The sequence below is a fragment of the Magallana gigas genome, chromosome 5 (assembly GCF_963853765.1).
Source record: "Magallana gigas chromosome 5, xbMagGiga1.1, whole genome shotgun sequence".
NCBI classification, from domain to species: Eukaryota; Metazoa; Mollusca; class Bivalvia; order Ostreida; family Ostreidae; genus Magallana; species Magallana gigas.
Genome location: NC_088857.1, coordinates 22,109,675 through 22,126,936, shown reverse-complemented (window position 1 = coordinate 22,126,936; position 17,262 = coordinate 22,109,675). Strand labels below are relative to the sequence as shown.

Sequence of the window (17,262 nt, the reverse complement as noted above, 5' to 3'; positions counted from 1 at the left end):
AAATTAATAAGTCTCTCCATAAGAAGAAATATCCCCATCTTTCGTCTCTCAATGAACATCGCGTTTATATTGGTTTTTCGTGAATTCTGCATCAAGCGAATTGATGCAGAAAGTACTTAATTATCAAGGACGGGGACAAATTTGAAGAAAATTAGGTGATAATAAATGCATGTACAGGCTTTCATCGTGATTATACCCGGACCAAATACTTGTTTGTGTGAGTGATACCTTGTGTAAATTGCATTGTATTGACTTGGTAAGATACAGTCCAAGTCCACGTGTGTTGTAAAAGGTTTTGACCAAAATGTCAACCCTTAAGTTTTACCTTTGATTTGGCTTAACAACGACACCTAGAAGGATTTAAATCCAGTTTTATCGATGTAACTTCAAACATCAATTAATCAATCAATCATTATCAAATCTTAACATAAAGCAAGTACAAAGAATTTGAACCCTTTTTACATGTTCACAACAAATATAGACATATAGTTGTTATGAAATATTATATTTTTTTTCTATTAATTTGTTCTCTTTAAACTTGAGAAATCCCCATTGAAAACAATGTTACTTATATGAAACATATTTTACAATGTAAAAAAAATACTAAAGCCGATATAAATAGCTTAAATGTTTTTATTAGTTATTTATTACCAAATAAATTCTAAATTTCAAAGCTTTTATACTAGCATACATGCATAGACATCCTTCATTCATCTACCGCGATTTGATTACATATATCAATGATATGTGAAGAGGCTCTCAATCTGTTACCATCCTAGTTTCATTATATGTTTTTCACCTTGCAAATCTAAAACCCAAGCTTCTTTGATCAATATTTGAGGACCTGGCTTTATTGAGATAGACAGTGTAATTTTTTTTATACCACGTTACAGATCATCGTTTCCTTTTACATATTTTTTGTGCATTTAAACAAAGACGTAAAATCTTAACAATAGAGGTTTTTTAAAAAAAAAATGTACAGTCGCAAAATGAAAACGCAGTCAAGATCTGACTTTTGCCACGACAATGTGTGCAAGAAATGACGGACATACTGGAAAGAAGACAATTTGTTTGCCATCCAGAATGTGCAATAAGAGTCATACCAAGTAAACACCAGTTGATATGATGCCTTCGTTTGTATTTAAACGTGATGCAATATTTTAACACCCCATTTCCAAAAGAGAAACTATTGACATTGCAGGAAACAATTCGAAAACAATCTATCTCACATCAAATCTTACTTTAAGCATTGCGAGTGTAAGCGGTTGTCTATTTCCGTATTTCAAACAACAGCAAATGCAAAAGAATTTTTTTTTAAAAGCAAGCAGTTTAGCATAGAGTACATTATGTACTTGACATAATTTTCACCTAATCAAAAATATTTCCCAGAGGAGACAGACCTTTTTCTTCCACCCAATGGGAATTAAAGATGGTATCGGATGCCTTTGTTTGATAGGACTTGAAACTGAATTTCTTGGACATTTTGATTCCCTTGTCATAGACCAGCTAAGTACGGGCGGCAATGGTCGTCTGCTTTGGATCAAACGGGTTTCAGTCTTTCATATCAAATTAATCAGGACTTATAAATTTGATGCTACTGAAGTAATTGAATGCGAGTGCCACATAGCCATTTGCAGATTGTATATATCTCTTGGTATATCCAATCCGATAACAGAGCTTTCGTGAAAATTAGACAGTGTTGCAAGTTTTGTCTGCAAAACTGTACATCTGTATATTTCGTGCATTTTTGCATGCAATTTTACGTGCAGGCACCTTAATTACAGGACACCTTCTTACGTTGAGGTTTAATCGTCATAGTTTCGGATTGCAATTTCAAAAACCACTACCGATTCTTTGTATACATACTAATGTTTGAGGAATAACCATTATTCGCGTCATCAAATATTAACAGCAATTTGCTTTGTGTGGAATATCGGTTTTGTCACAATCATGATGAGAATATTGAGATTTTTTTTCACGAGTCTGCTGCACATGAATTCAAGTAACGAGAAAATATCACAGATGTGTCTAGCGTACGTCTATACGTTCAATATAAGAACAACCGCTATTACAGACAAGTGGATGCGCCTGCTTTGATACTACGCATGTCTTTTTTTTTAAATCCCTCATTTTAAACAAAATCTTAACTGGATAGGGAAATCTTGGTGAATTTACAAAGAACATCACAAATCACAGGGCAAGCATCTTTAGTAACAATGAAAGTTCACTGCGTAATTTGTTTTTCCATACTAGTATATTTAGTAAATTAATTTTAAATTGATTACTACAAGTTGTTTATCCCATTAATATTGTTGTTAATCTGTAACAAAATCGTTCCCTTGAGATTCTATCGCAAACTCTCAAGTTTTATAAACGAATTTTAAAAAAAAAAAAGCAAATTTGAACAACAAATAATTGTAAATAGAAAATACTTACATAAGTATATGATACAAAACAGATAAAAACTGTTTTGGTCTTTCCAAGAAATTGTAAATTTTCGCTTGCAATCTCCGCATCCGTGCATCTTTTCTGTGTTGACGATAATTTAACGGTTTCCCTAACAACGACATCCTTGGTTCTACAAATCTTTTACTCCTGGATCCTTTGCCTGACAGTCGGTTTATATCACTTTCCACATCACTCTTTGTTTTGTTGTAATTATTGTCACTACTCTCTTCCATATCCATAAATCCAACTCGTAAGAACTTTTTCCCCCCTCCTTTTGGAGATGGCGAGGGAGAGTCGGACTCACTCGGGCTGTTTGGTACCCAGTCTAGATAGCTCGGATCGCGGTAGATGCTACTCGGACCTCCTCCGCCTGCTACGCTGATAGTCAGCTTGACGTTCGATTTTCTACTCATTATCACTTCTCGCAGATGCTGGTGGTCGGCGAGTTCAATCGTCTACCTTTAATACAGGCGGCTGTAGAAAGAATAAATAAAACAAGTGAGATAAACCAAACAATTTACCTGTAGAAATGGAGATGGAAAAATAAGGGGAGAGTCAGGAGTTTATCATTCAATTAACAGCTGAACTGAGGGAAAAGAAATAATAACTGTTCGAAATGTCAAAATTGCTTTAATTTATTATTCATAATTAAATTGCTATTTTCAGTTTCGGTGAACATATTTCTTTTTAAAGTATATGAAGAATATCGAAAGTTAAAACAGAAGGAATGGATCAAAAGTGCATAACCATCAAGTAGTGCAATAATGCTTTAGGGAATTGAGGCAATGTGATAAAAACTCTGGTTGTAAACTACAAACGCATAACATGCAAAGCAATGCTAAGATCTGAATAAAAGATCGTGTCTACATGTATATACAAGAGCGTTGGGGATGGGGGGGGGGGGGGGGGGGGGGTAATTTATAATACTCTATTAAAACTCGCATTATTTTTAAACTTCTTGTGAACCATTGTTACAAAACATGTAGAAGTATTTGTCTTCCTTTTTTTAAAGTTTTTTTTTTAATTTTTGTTCGAAATCAGTTTTAATTATCATCAACTTCATTATTACCGGTGTTAAGATTGCATGTAATGTTTTCTGAAAATGAGAGGAGCCGATATATACTATATAATAATTGGAAGATGTTGGCATCAAAATAATATGCTATCTTCTACACATGTAGTTTGATAGATCTTCAGAAAACTCGCAACAAACTTAGTCACCTTGACGTCAGACCAAATTGAAGAGGAGCAAAAATAAGTAAAGCATTGTCGACATCCAATTTGTAGAGTGTACAAGAGAAAAATCAACGGAAATTTAATCGTGTCAGGGGAAGAATCGCAACAATTTAACGGAATGCGCTTTGAAGTGTGGCAAAAAATCGAGATTCGTTGATTTTCTACACTGGCAACTTACCCGATCGGATGAAATTTCAAATCATTTAATCGTAAAAAGAATCTAATAGCATAAACGGTGAGCTTAATTTTTGTTTTTATTCGCATTAGAATCTCAGAATTATTATTAAATCGAGATCAATCGTTCAAAGACGAGTAGCGTCGTTATCTTGCATTAGGCAAATTATTCTGCTTGTTATTCATCAAAGACCGTTGACCTTTAAGAGCTTTTCTGTATCATCTCTCACAGAGAGAGAGAGAGAGAGAGAGAGAGAGAGAGAGAGAGAGAGAGAGAGAGAGAGAAACATGAACCTTGACCTTGACCTTTAAGAGCTTTTCTTTATCATCAGAGAGAGACAGACAGACAGACAAAGAAAGAGACAGAGACCGAAACACAGAGAGAGAGAAAGACAGAGAGAGAGAGACAGAGAGAGAGCCAGAGACAGAAACAGAGAGAAACAGAGACAGAGAGAATGAATGAATGAATGAGAGGAAGGGAGAAAGGGGAAACTTAAGGTTGCACATTTTCGCAATATGAACAGTATCATTCAGGTGGTGAATTTACGTTAGTGTTAGTTTAAGTTTGATTTCTCTAAATTTTAAATAATGTTGCTCATATGTACGAAAATATATCTTCTCTAGAATATATATAATAGTGTAGAAAAAAAAAGTTAAAGGGATATGTTTTTATTCTCGTTTAACGTTACTATTTCAAACCCGCTTTTCTATATTTAGGCATTCTTGTTTATCAAAAAAACCAGTACATGTCGAAATTAAATGATTATATAGACCACTGATGTAACAGCAAAAACGATTTAATTGAGAATTTTAGTTTACTAATTTGAAGTGTCTTCCATTAGTTACATGATATTGCCTGTCACTGTAACGTTTTTCTTTCCTGAAATTAATGAAACAATGTGTTGGCTAAAATGCTTGGGAAAATCGAATATCTGGGAAAATGTCACTTTCTTTCTTACCAAAATAAGCCCTATCCATTGCAGTTACACGAGAAATCGGATTGAAACCAACAAAATGTTTGATCAAAAAGATCCAAATGTCAACTACAGGACAAGAGATATCAATGAGAAATTGATTTGGTTTATTCTTGTATTCTTTATAGCAATGGAGTCTTTTTTAGTTATGGAAGAAAAATGAGTATCGGATTTCGTAACAATTTTTCTCCGATGCTGCTTGTCACAAGGAGTAAGGGAAATAATCACGAATCAATAGCTGTTCCATTTTTATGATTCAAATCTCAAATCAAAATTCGTTTCCTTGTACATGCAATTTATTTATAAAGAAATTATCAAATAAAACATAAATATCAAATAATCCCCCCCACCCCCCCACCCCCCCCAAAAAAATACTTCGCAAAAGAACAGCATTTTTCAAATTTGAAGAAAACATTGATGATCTTGAAACAAATTTCACAAATCAGAAAGATGGTCGTTTAAATGATGCCAATTTCATTTTGTTATATGAGAAGAGAAGCAAGAATGTTAAAGGAAATCTTAATGATCTGTCGATGTTGAAAGGGTCTTGTTTTCTATTAATAACCAACTTTTCTCACGTGTATTTGCTTAATAGGCACTTTGTTTATACATATGTACTTCTTTAAAAGAAAGAATGCAATTATTAAAAAAAGGGACAAACAGGTTCAAAAGTCAAGATTTATAACATACTATGCAGTTGTTTGAAGGTATATTCCCAAATACTGTTTATATAAGTTTGGAAGAATATACATGTATTATTAAACAATATCTGACAATTACTATGAAAAATATTTATTTATCAATTTTCTATGAAAAATATTTATTTACACTCTCTGATTAAGATTTATCGTTATATAAAGAAATCTCATGAGGTCTCTTCTTACTAACGTATTATGATTTTCTATATAGCCTCCACATATTCTAGCTGGATCTGGGCTACTGGCTACAACAGGGGCTGACCAAAAGTCAAAGACAACGCTGGTGTTCGATCGCCACAATTTAGCACACTGGCAGCCGTGGCTCAAGCATCTCTCTCTCTCTCTCTCTCTCTCTCTCTCTCTCCCCATGTTCTATAAATTACTGATACAATTTCATTCAGATAACACCGACTTCCAGCTCGTAGTAGATTTCTATATGCGATGCCTATAAGCCCCTCTGGCTTGATTAATCTTTTTTCGATAGTACGAGCACGTTATCAATCTATGTACCGGAATACATAGTTTGACCAGTAATTGAGATGCGCCATGAGTAAAAAAGCGATGGGTACGTGTGCTTATTTATGAATGACACATAAATATATATATATATATATATATATACGGGTAGTTAAACGATAAGGGACTACAAAATATTGGTTAATTTACCAAGTTCGGGGTATTCAATTCGTGATACATTTACACGAATCTCCTTGGAAATCATGATTGTATCATTTTCCCCAATGAATATTGACACATCATTAAATTACAAAAGTGTAATTCATTACAGAAACATTTCTTTTACACTAAGTCAGCACATAAATTCTAAACATTTCTCGAGTTTCATGGGTCGGTATATTTGGTCAAGTACACGTACATGTACTATAGATTATACATAATGATCACCCAAATAATAATGACACCGTTTATTTCTTCAAAGTGTTAAATCAAGATTACCAGATAAAATGAGTCAAATTTGAGCATATAGCCTTTAACCATAGAAAACATCTTCTGCATGTTTAAAAAAATTATATAATTTAATGAAAAAAGTGACTTACACATGTACAGGTTCAATGAGCCAGGTGCATTTTAGTTTAATGTTTATTTTTGTTTACAGTACAAAGTAAAATGTTTATAATGCACAATGTCATTCTTATGAATGATTACTTACTTACTTATTAATAATCATAGAATTCATAGATAAAAAATAGACAACGACGCTAGTTCCCCGTACGTAAAATAAAAAATGCAATTAGATTATGTTGCTAACTTTAGCGCCCATCTTTCGAATAATATACATAAAAATCAAACACCGTCTAGAATCACTTTCACACATATTTTTTAATCAATATAGCAGTGTACATGTACGAAGCAATTGGCATAAATTCATATTTTTAAAAAGTGCGACGATTGCTGCAAATCACTGCAAGAAAGTTCGCCCCTTTTCCTATTTAAGTTTGTCCAAGAAAATGCTACGTTAGTCTAATTTTTTTCCAGAAAGAAAAAAATCCTGGAACATGTATAGCTTCAGTTACTGATGTAAAAGACAAAGTCTGACTTCAAGAGTAAGTCCACGTAGTTTTCGAGTATGCTGAAAGATTCCAGCTAAGTAAAATCATAACTTTATAAAATGAAATTTTGTAACATTGCAAAGTTTGAAATAATCTGAAAGATAGACAAAGAATTCAAACTTGTTTGTCAAATTATTTATAAATTATCTGTATTTGTGATAGTATATTTGAGTACTCACCGACAAACACATGTAAATAACCGAATGCTGATCTACGATCGAACACCAGAAGAAGAACAAGTGTTTACTATGACAGTGCGTATATATATCTACGTCATTGACATCAATTTACATGGACGGAGGTTGACATTACAACGTCACGGGAAACAATAGAAATTATCCGTCCTGATCTTTGTGAGGCATCAATGGGAGGGCTATCTATATTGTGTGTATACGAAGGTATATGATATTCATTAACCCATACACATGAAGTCTGTCTGATGCTATTATAAGTCTGTTACGGACAAGAGAATACGAGGAATCCCTTAGGGTGCAAGTACAGGAAAAGTGTGATAGCTGTAAACTAGAGACTACGTTATTAGCATAAGTCATATACAGGTAAAAGATATCACGTTAATAATTATGTGTTCTGAAGAAAACAGGAAATGCATTGATGAATGGCCCAAGACTGATCAATATGTAATGGGGTTGCTGCTTTGCAAATATCGTAACTAATAGGTTTAAGATGCCAATAGGCGATGGCAACTTTCTTAAGTGACCTCTATATCGACGTAACGACTATCCAATGACGCAAATTTAGCATCCAAGTATTTGAATTGACTTCTTTAAAAAAAAAATCGATATCAAAATGTACCTAAAATTCTTGAGATAATTTGTTTATAACAATTCCCACACATGTTGCCGATAATTATCAATCAGCATTAACATTTAAAGTTCAATTGATAATTTAGCCAGGAAATTCTGTATACAGGATATCAATATAGTAAATCATTATAGAAGCGCGTTTAAAGCAATTTCACAATAATTAAATTGTCGGTAAGTATATCGTACATTGTTTCAACATGTCAGTAGATAATTAGTTCAACAATTGGACAGACAAAATAGTGACCGTGAGTTTTCTGGACTAGTATTATTGCAAACATGCAAACCATTTTAAAGAGTTTACTTGCATTAATTAGTCCACTTCATTGAACGCTTTCCTGTCAAAATTCCAAATGCTTTTGAAATTTAAATTACAATTAAATGAAGAAAAAAATAAAACAAAGCTATTTTTTCCTAGGAACATATTATTGCCATTACCAAATGACTATATTCACTACCATTAGACATAACAATTTGCCAGTGATATGTACAAAAAATCATTATGACACACTGAAATATTGCCAGACGTATTACGAGAAAACAAGTTATCTCTCTTGTGTTAACTCAAAACAAGCACCATCTGCCCCCATTTATTCATTTACAAGTTCAAAAAATGACCAAGTTATGGCATTGTATATCATTTTGTTGTTGTTATTTTTTTTCTTAAAGCAATTGACCCTAGACATTTTGTTTTGTTCAGAGAAGTTGTGGTATATTCTCCTTAGGAAATAGTGTCTGCAATAATGATGAATATTCAATAGCAAACTGGTACCTCAAATTTAAACGTATTTTCAAAAATCAAATGTACTGTTGCTTATATTTTGATAAAAAAAAAGAACCGAACTTAAGGAAGGAGTCTTTTCTTGTTTTCGACTTGTCAAACGTAAATTTGATTAATTGTTCATTAAATCAAGATGAAAGGAAATTAAAATAGTATATTTTTCTTTCTTTTTTACTATCATACAACTTGGCATAGAAAAATGTAATCAATGTTTAGAATGGAACAAGGACTATATTTTTGGCGTAATATTGGCGTAGGAAAATATCACATGTTGCGCAATTCAGAATTGCTGCAGATTATATATATATAATGAGTCTGTTTTAACATTTTAAAAACAATAACAATAATGTTGGATTTTTTTTTACTAATGTGAACTAAGAATATGATACTTGGGTTTCAGAATATGTTTTTAAAATATGATTTGCCTATCAAATAACATTTTTATAAGCTTTTTAAAGCGCCCATTCTATACATTGATTTTTGTGAAAAAATCACTAAAATCAGTTTTTCTCTCTTATGAAACGGTCAATATATTAGCTTTTCTGTCAATTTATATCTTTATATAAAGTCTTCATAATACATAAAAATTAGAAATATTTTATTATTGGAAGCATAAAAAAATAATCAAATTTTCTTCAAAATTTAAGAAAATTAGAGGAAATGCGGGCTAAGCAATATCAATTTTAGTATAAATATTTATTCCAATTTAGTAGTATAAGCTGATAGACACTCTCATGGTCTATGATTTCATTGAAGATTTGAATCTTCAAATCTTAAACAAATGTCTACAGAACTATAAAGAGCTACACTTATTTTTATCACTCTCTACGTTGAGGAAAAAGGTAGTGACCTTGACCTGACCTTTATCCGAAAACAAAAAGGTCAAATTTAAACTGATAGAATCATTAAGTAATATGATCCGTTTGACTGTGTCAAAATTTCATGCATTTCTTATTATAAGAAGTATGTTGATAATAAAAAGACTCCTTCCTTAACAGAATCCTCTAATAATTGTGACCGTCCCACCAGTGCTTTCCTTATATTTTAAGTTTCAAAGCTAACAATTATGCGTGAACAGCAATCAATGCTGTTAAGTATAACTAAACAAATGAAACATCAGTTTGGAATATGAGCAACTAAACTTGACTTAGTTTTAAATTTACAGCTTAAAAGTGCAGCACTGCTTACTGGACACGATGCAAACCTCAACATTATTTTGTCATTGTTTCTTGGAATTTCTTTAAAGCTGATGACGTCATCTAGATATCACACAGATGTTCTCGAAAATGTGGCAGATATACACAAAGTGTCAGTATTTGCAATAAATGGTATTTTCCATTTTATGCATTTTTTCAATTGTGTACCTTTTCATTTGAAGTGCTTCATTGTTCATTTGTATCGTAAAAAGTTTCATTTGTATTGTAAAATTTCCATTTGTATGGAATTATTTTCAATTTGTATTGTTAATTTTACATTTGTATTACATAAGTTTGTATGTTAAAATTTAAGTTTGGAATGTATAATTTAAGTTTGCAAAATATACTTTTTTAGTTTATTTTTTACCTTCGTCTTATCGATGAATTCATAAATTGGCGACTCCTTGATTTGATAAAGGTAAACATTGATATAGTGAAATTATGCCCTCTACTCTTTACTGACTTTTGCCTACTCTAATAAATTATCATTATATTGATATCCTTGCTTGCAATTTTATTGCAAATTGTATGTGTATCTACATATGTATGCCGATCAAATTTCAGCGCAAATTTAAAACTATGACACTATGTACAACACAATAATGAAGGACCTTTGTGGTTTTCTTTAATACACATACGCGAAAAATTGTTATAACCCTTTGTCTTTTCACGCTGACAGATACGGAAGCGTATTAGTGCTACATATGCACTTCACATTTTTTTCATTTTTCACACTTTAATCTGTATATTTTACATTTTAATCTGTAAAATTCACACTTTAAATGTGTAAAATTCACACTTTAATTTGTGAAATTCAAACTTAAATATGTAAAATTCACACTTTAACCTGTAAATTTTACACTTTTATCTGTAAAATTCACACTTTAAAGTGTAAAATTCACACTTTAATCTGTAAATTTTACACTTTCAAGTGTAAAATTCACACTTTAATCTGTAAAATTCACACTTTCAAGTGTAAAGTTCACACTTTAAAGTGTAAAATTTACACTTTAATCTGTAAATTTTACACTTTAATCTGAAAATTTTATACTTTAAAGTGTAAAATTCACACTTTAATCCGTTAAATTTACAGTTTTATCTGTAAAATTTACACTTTAATCTGTAAAATTCACACTTTAATATGTAAAATTTACAGTTTAAAGTGTAAAATTCACACTTTAATCTGTAAATTTTACACTTTAATCTGTAAAAATCAAACATTTATCTGTAAAATACTGTATAAACACCACATGGCTGTTTTAATTAAATGAAAAAGTGATGATTTAATGGACTAAAAACTTAAATCACCCTGTTTAGAACATATCTAATCTGAATTTCAATATATGTTATGAATCGTCATGCATTTTATTAAGGTATTTCTTTGTTTTTCTTCGCAGCATTGATAGAAAACGAAAATAGCTATAATTTGCAATGTTTAGAAGATGACATTCGTTCGTCAAACGCGTCTAATTTTCATTTTTTAAACTGATTTTTAAGAGTTTTCTACTGAACGTTTTTAGATTAAACTATAAGACTTTCAGAGATATTAAATATATGTTAAGAAGGGCGTAAATTATGGAAGCTGGAAAGTCACAGGTGGAAAATATATTTCATCATGCGGCCGCCACATTATAACTGGCGGTCGCAACAAGTTAATTATCTGACGGCCGCCAAAAAATAAGGTGACCGCTTTTCTGGAGAACGCTACATAACTATATTTGGCGGTCGCCAGATAAATAAGTAGCAGTCGTCATAGCGACCGCCACTTATTTCTTTGGCGGCCAGCCGGCCACCACATAATTATATGGCGGCCGCAACATAAAATGTAGAATTTTCTGTAACAATGTTTTGGGGTTTTGACTTTTTTGTTCACTTTTATGCAAATACACAGTCTTCAAGCCTGTTAAATGTATATAAGATGTCAACTTTTACTAGTTTAAAGCATCAATTCTATTCATTTGTATACAGTACAATTTTATTTAATCAAGTTTTTGTAGTACGTACACAACTCAAAGTACTGAACGTACTTAAACTAATCGAGGTTTAGACCGGAATGATACATAATGTATATTCTTTGAATGATCAGTAATTCAACACTGTTTGTTACATTTATTGTAACATCATCAAAAAATGTGTGGAAATAAGACGAGGCATAAAACCACTATTTGAAAAACCCACGGTATTTTTTCTTCTTTTGAATATCACTGTGTAATGATGTCACTGTATTTAAGACAAAGTTTGAAATATTCACTAATTAAAATATTTCAGTCCATAATGCTTCGATCAAACCATCGGAAATGCTCTCCAATGTATGTGTATATATGAGCAATTTTTACAAGAAAGTGTGTAAATTTTACACTTTTAAGTGTAGATTTTACAGATTAAAATGTAACTATATTTTACAGATTATAGTGTAAAATTTACAGATTAAAGTGTGAATTTTACACTTTAAAGTGTGAATTTTACAGATTAAAGTATGTTTTACACTTTAAAGTGTGAAGTTTACAGATTAAAATGTAAAATTTACAGATTAAAGTGTGAATTTTACAGATTAAAGTCTGAATTTTACACTTTAAAGTGAACATTTTACAGATTAAAGTGTGAATTGTACAGATTAAAGTGTGAATTTTACACTTTAAAGTGTGAATTTTACAGATTAAAGTGTGAATTTTCACTTTAAAGTCACACTTTTAAGTGTACATTTTACAGATTAAATTGTAAATTTTACAGATTAAAGTGTAAATTTTAAGATTAAAGTGTGAATTTTACAGATTAAAGTGTGAATTTTACACTTCAAAGTGTGAATTTTACAGATTAAAGTGTAAAATTTAAAGATTAAAGTGTGAATTTTACAGATTAAAGTGTGAATTTTAAACTTTAAAGTGTGAATTTTACACTTTAAAGTATGAAATTTACATATTAAAGTGTGAATTGTACAGATTAAAGTGTGAATTTTACAGATTAAAGTGTGGAAAATAAAAAAAATGTGAAGTGCATATGTGGCACTAATACGCTTCAGTACACAGATGATCTTTTAAATTTGTTAATCATCCATGAGTTATGGTTCTGACATTTACACATCTTCTAAAACCGATTATCAGAGGTATTATATAGAAGAGAAGAGAATAAAGGGTATGTCAGTTTATTCCTGACAATAAAAAATAAAATATACATATCTGTATGTTGTTTTAAAAACATGTTTATTACATCATTTCAAGGTTTTCATTTAATTAAGACCTGTGAAATAATGATTTTACTTTTGATTGACACCTTGCTAGTTTTGCCCGCTACTGTAGTTATGGTTTTATTCATCACGTGGTACAGGTCACTATATTTGTCATATTTCAATGAAAAAAAAATCATTTATAAGGAAATGTATATTTCGTTTTTTCAAGCTGTTTTAAAGCAAGAAGTTTTCATCTGGTGTCCGGATGAAAAATAAAGTTCTAATGTTAATTTCAGCAAATAACAGGAAAGGAAATGAATAGGAAGGCATGTAAATTATCAGCTGAGTCGGTGGTTTCAAAGAAAACAAAGCTTCTGAAACTAGGCATTATCTCCTTTATTACTGGTTCCGTCATGTGACAATTCACAATCCTTAATGCACAAATTGCGTTTTGCATGAGTGAGAGATTTTCAGTGATTCTCCCCTGGATTATAATCAATATGTTTAAGAATATCATAGAAATCTCTTTTTTTTTCCCTCAGAGAAATGTAAATCAAATCAAGATCAGACATAGAAAACAGAGCACTGACTATCATCACTGCTACCGCAGACAACGGTGTTCAATATTTTACACACAGTTATCATTGTATTTGGGGGTTCAAAAGAACGAGGGGTGAAAGGGGTATACCCAGTGGTATTGATAATACGATAGCGAGCTGCTTCGGTAGTATGAAAAAGTGACATTATTGTCTTTACAAATAAGATTAAGTAAAAGAAGATCTTGCTTGATGTATAAACAGCTTATTCAAGATTAATTATTAAGTCACATCCTTTGGAATTTGATAGAAACAAAATTAATAATTCCACATAGAAATGAAAAAATGAACGTAAAATATGCTTTATTTATGTTAATTTTCCTAAAATACGATCAATTTTAAAAGGCTTGGTTGCAAATAAAGAAAATAAAAGTTTGGTTTATATAACTAATTTCGATTCCTAATTTGCAGACATAAACTACTTCATGTTTCTGACATATGTATTTGCATGGGATTTTTAAAATTTGTGAATTTCAATGTGCTCGGTTTACTAATGGAGAGCAATTACACAATTTGAACTGGCATTTGCATTAGGGATGACTAATGTCTATTCTATAGTTAATTGCCGTTTGACAATTTGACAATTTCTTTATTCTCTTAACTGCATAATTTACAGCGCTGAGAAAAATCCAATAAACAATAATGCATATAATACAAAACATACGTTGAAAGACCAAAAAAGGGGGAAAATAGGATTTTTATTGCATAAAATTATTGGCAATACTAGATTTTACAGTAAAAACTTACATAAACAATGCATATTTGCACATGTGCTTACTTAAAAACACTTATGTTCAACTTTTAAGAACTATAATATTTAAACTTCAATATTTAAAAAATAGACATATTCAAAACTAACCTGTTCATATAGTAATATGCGTTTACAGTAAAATCATTAATTCGTGTCAATCATAACTACAGTGAAAAGTTGGTGGTAAAAAACTAATAGATCGAATTTTACTTATGACGTTTAATATTCTTTTAGCAAGAATTTTCCATTTATGAAAGAAAATAGCGAAAACTAATCTCCTCAGTGGCTTTAAAATGAATCAAAAGACATCACCTAATCTTTCACAAAAGCAAAAAGCTACCAAGAAGGAAATTTAGGAGCAATAATTCATACTCCAGGGGGCTATTGGTAGGATTTTGGGTGATTAATTTCGCTCTACGCACACGCGAATTTTGAAATTGAGTAGCAATTTGCCGTAATAATTACTTACGATCATTGAACGGAACAAATTTTCGCTGGATATAGTGATGGCAATTTAGATTTTCAACTACATGTTGCAAGTCAATAGCAATTAAGTAAGCGTTACATAGGGAAACGGTGGGCGAGAAACAATTTACGCTTAGTCTTAAACGAAGGATCCTTTTTCAAATCTGACTAATTACATTATATACATTATATACCTTTTTTTTCTAAATTATAAGTGACATGTTCCGCTTTTCGCATTTGGAAAAAAAATAATATTGCATGAAGCAAAATCAGAGCACTTGAAAACCCTCTTAGGGTTCCAAGGTGTAATCGGATTGACCGTATTATCCAGCCCCTCCCCCTTCCATTTCTTCAATCTCACACAACTCCCCACTGCATTTCTTTTCATCCCGCTTGTTGCTTCGCAGACAGACACTATCACATTAATAAACAGAGAAAAATCCCAAAATCTGTCTCCGGGAATAGTGTGTCTCTCCGCTTAGTACAACATTGTCTGGTTGTATTATATTCAACTGTTTGTTTTTTTTATCTTGAGGGTTTGTTCGTCCGTGTCCCGACATCCTGTCTCCAATCGGAGAAAAGTTATCACGTAATATGTTTTTCTAGCTTATAGAAGAGGCTTGTCATTTAAAACGCATTTCATGTCAAGTTAAAAAAAAGTGATATATATCTATACACAACAAAATGCATAGAAATTACACGTAAACAAGTATGCATATTTACACATGTATACTGGTATACCTTCACAAAATAAGAATATTAAATTCGTCAAAAGGACAGATAGTTGGTAAAATTACATATTTTACCCAGTTGTCAATAAATTAAAACCTTATTTCTATTTTTTATAAAGTCGCCATGAACACAATAATGCACTATTTTTTACATCGAAGTTGACAAAATTATAACAGATACATACCTACGATCCTTCAAAATATGTTTCCCCCACTATTTGAAAAATATCCCTGCACATGCACTCCAAAAAATAAACGAGATTCCGAATTTCTACTCTTTGTCCTTTGTCCTTTCGTAATGTGCAGCTTCTAAAAATGAGAATAAAAACACCAAATTTTCCTGATTTTCATTTTCCTCAGTGTAAAGCTTGGTTGCGTGAGAAGAATTCGTAAAAAAAATAAAGAACTAAGTTGTGGTAATTGACAAAAGCCAACTGCCTTATTTACTGCTTGTATTGTTGTGTAATTGAATTTCCCCCTCAAATCAACTAGCGCCCAAATCATTCCTTGACATTTACCTCAAAAATCTTATTTCTTGACTTAATGATGAAAGGCATCAACGGAGCATTCATATATTGACTGCAAATCATTATCTTCTGCCGCAAAAAGCCAGCATTTAATATGAAAGCATCTCCTCGATATTTCCTAATATTTCTGTTGCTTCTGGGTTCAACAACATTGGGAGACTTGTACACGTATGGCTTTGCCAGGGTTCGCAATATAATTGGTTTGTATTGGGGATTATATAGGAATTACCTAGCACCGACAGTTATTGCATAGTATTAAATTTGCACGATTCTACTACAACTTTCTTGTTTGTGCCATCATAACAATATTTTCCTTATAAAAAAAAACGCAACGAGAAGGAGTATTACCTTCGAATATTCAATATATTGTTCAATATGCATCGCAACAAATACATGTACCTCAGTATAATATGGTATACATTTTTATATTTCAAATATGCATACAAGAATGTTCAATAAAATGGTTTGATCTTTTGAAAAATAGGGACAGAACAATAAAATATCTTAGTTCATAGTTTTACTATGATCGGTTCTTGCTTGCTAACAGGAGACGGGGAAAAAATGAAGGCAAGCTAAGATCGAAGTACATACCTTGTATATTTATTGATACAAATCGCAGTCCGCTATCATGAACAGAGATACGTTTCATGGGATTGATCTTCCGTTCTCATCAGCCTATCTGTCTATCTGCTGCAGCAGCCTCTCATGAGCGTTTGATTTCCTTCTCGATATAGGTAAGCTACGTTCATATTGAACTCTTAATAGATCGAGTGCTGCGCCTGGCTTACGGAATATAAAAGGGATACGCAAATTCAAAACTTTCAACGTAACTACCATAGTCCATTAGCAGAATAAAATTCTGATCATTATTTTTTTTCTATACAGAGATTCTTTTGATTAATATATTAAATGGAACGGACACTTCTCGCTCTATTGATAAATGATGGAATGGCGTTTTGAGTGAATGACACATTGTGAGAAGATCTGATTTTCTCACCAGAGATAATCAGTTAGGTTTTATTTGTTATCTCTACAAACCTTCGGAAATATGTCAGACATACATGTATATTGAGGTGCAGAGTAAAGTCACAACAGAGTTAACATTTAGCAAAGCACTGGTCGAAAATTCG

General features: G+C 31.6%; 1 protein-coding gene across 5 annotated transcripts in view; it reads right to left on the bottom strand.

The window, feature by feature from the left end:
• LOC105319366 (potassium voltage-gated channel subfamily KQT member 1) overlaps window positions 1-16,884 on the bottom strand; it is a 48,611-nt gene extending 31,727 nt beyond the window's left edge. Inside the window, exons 1-3 of one of the 5 annotated variants that reach the window (XM_066085578.1) lie at window positions 16,724-16,884; window positions 15,791-15,914; window positions 2,437-2,922 (exon numbers count right to left, since the gene is read on the bottom strand). In XM_066085578.1, coding sequence (XP_065941650.1) covers window positions 2,437-2,861 — 425 coding nt within the window. In that variant the 5' untranslated portion in view covers window positions 2,862-2,922; window positions 15,791-15,914; window positions 16,724-16,884. Of the gene's footprint in view, window positions 1-2,436; window positions 2,923-7,277; window positions 7,404-15,790; window positions 15,915-16,723 lie in introns of those variants that run through there. The other 4 variants (XM_034477978.2, XM_034477983.2, XM_034477981.2 and 1 more) reach the window with 4 other exon arrangements.
• Between the last annotated feature and the right edge of the window lie 378 nt (window positions 16,885-17,262).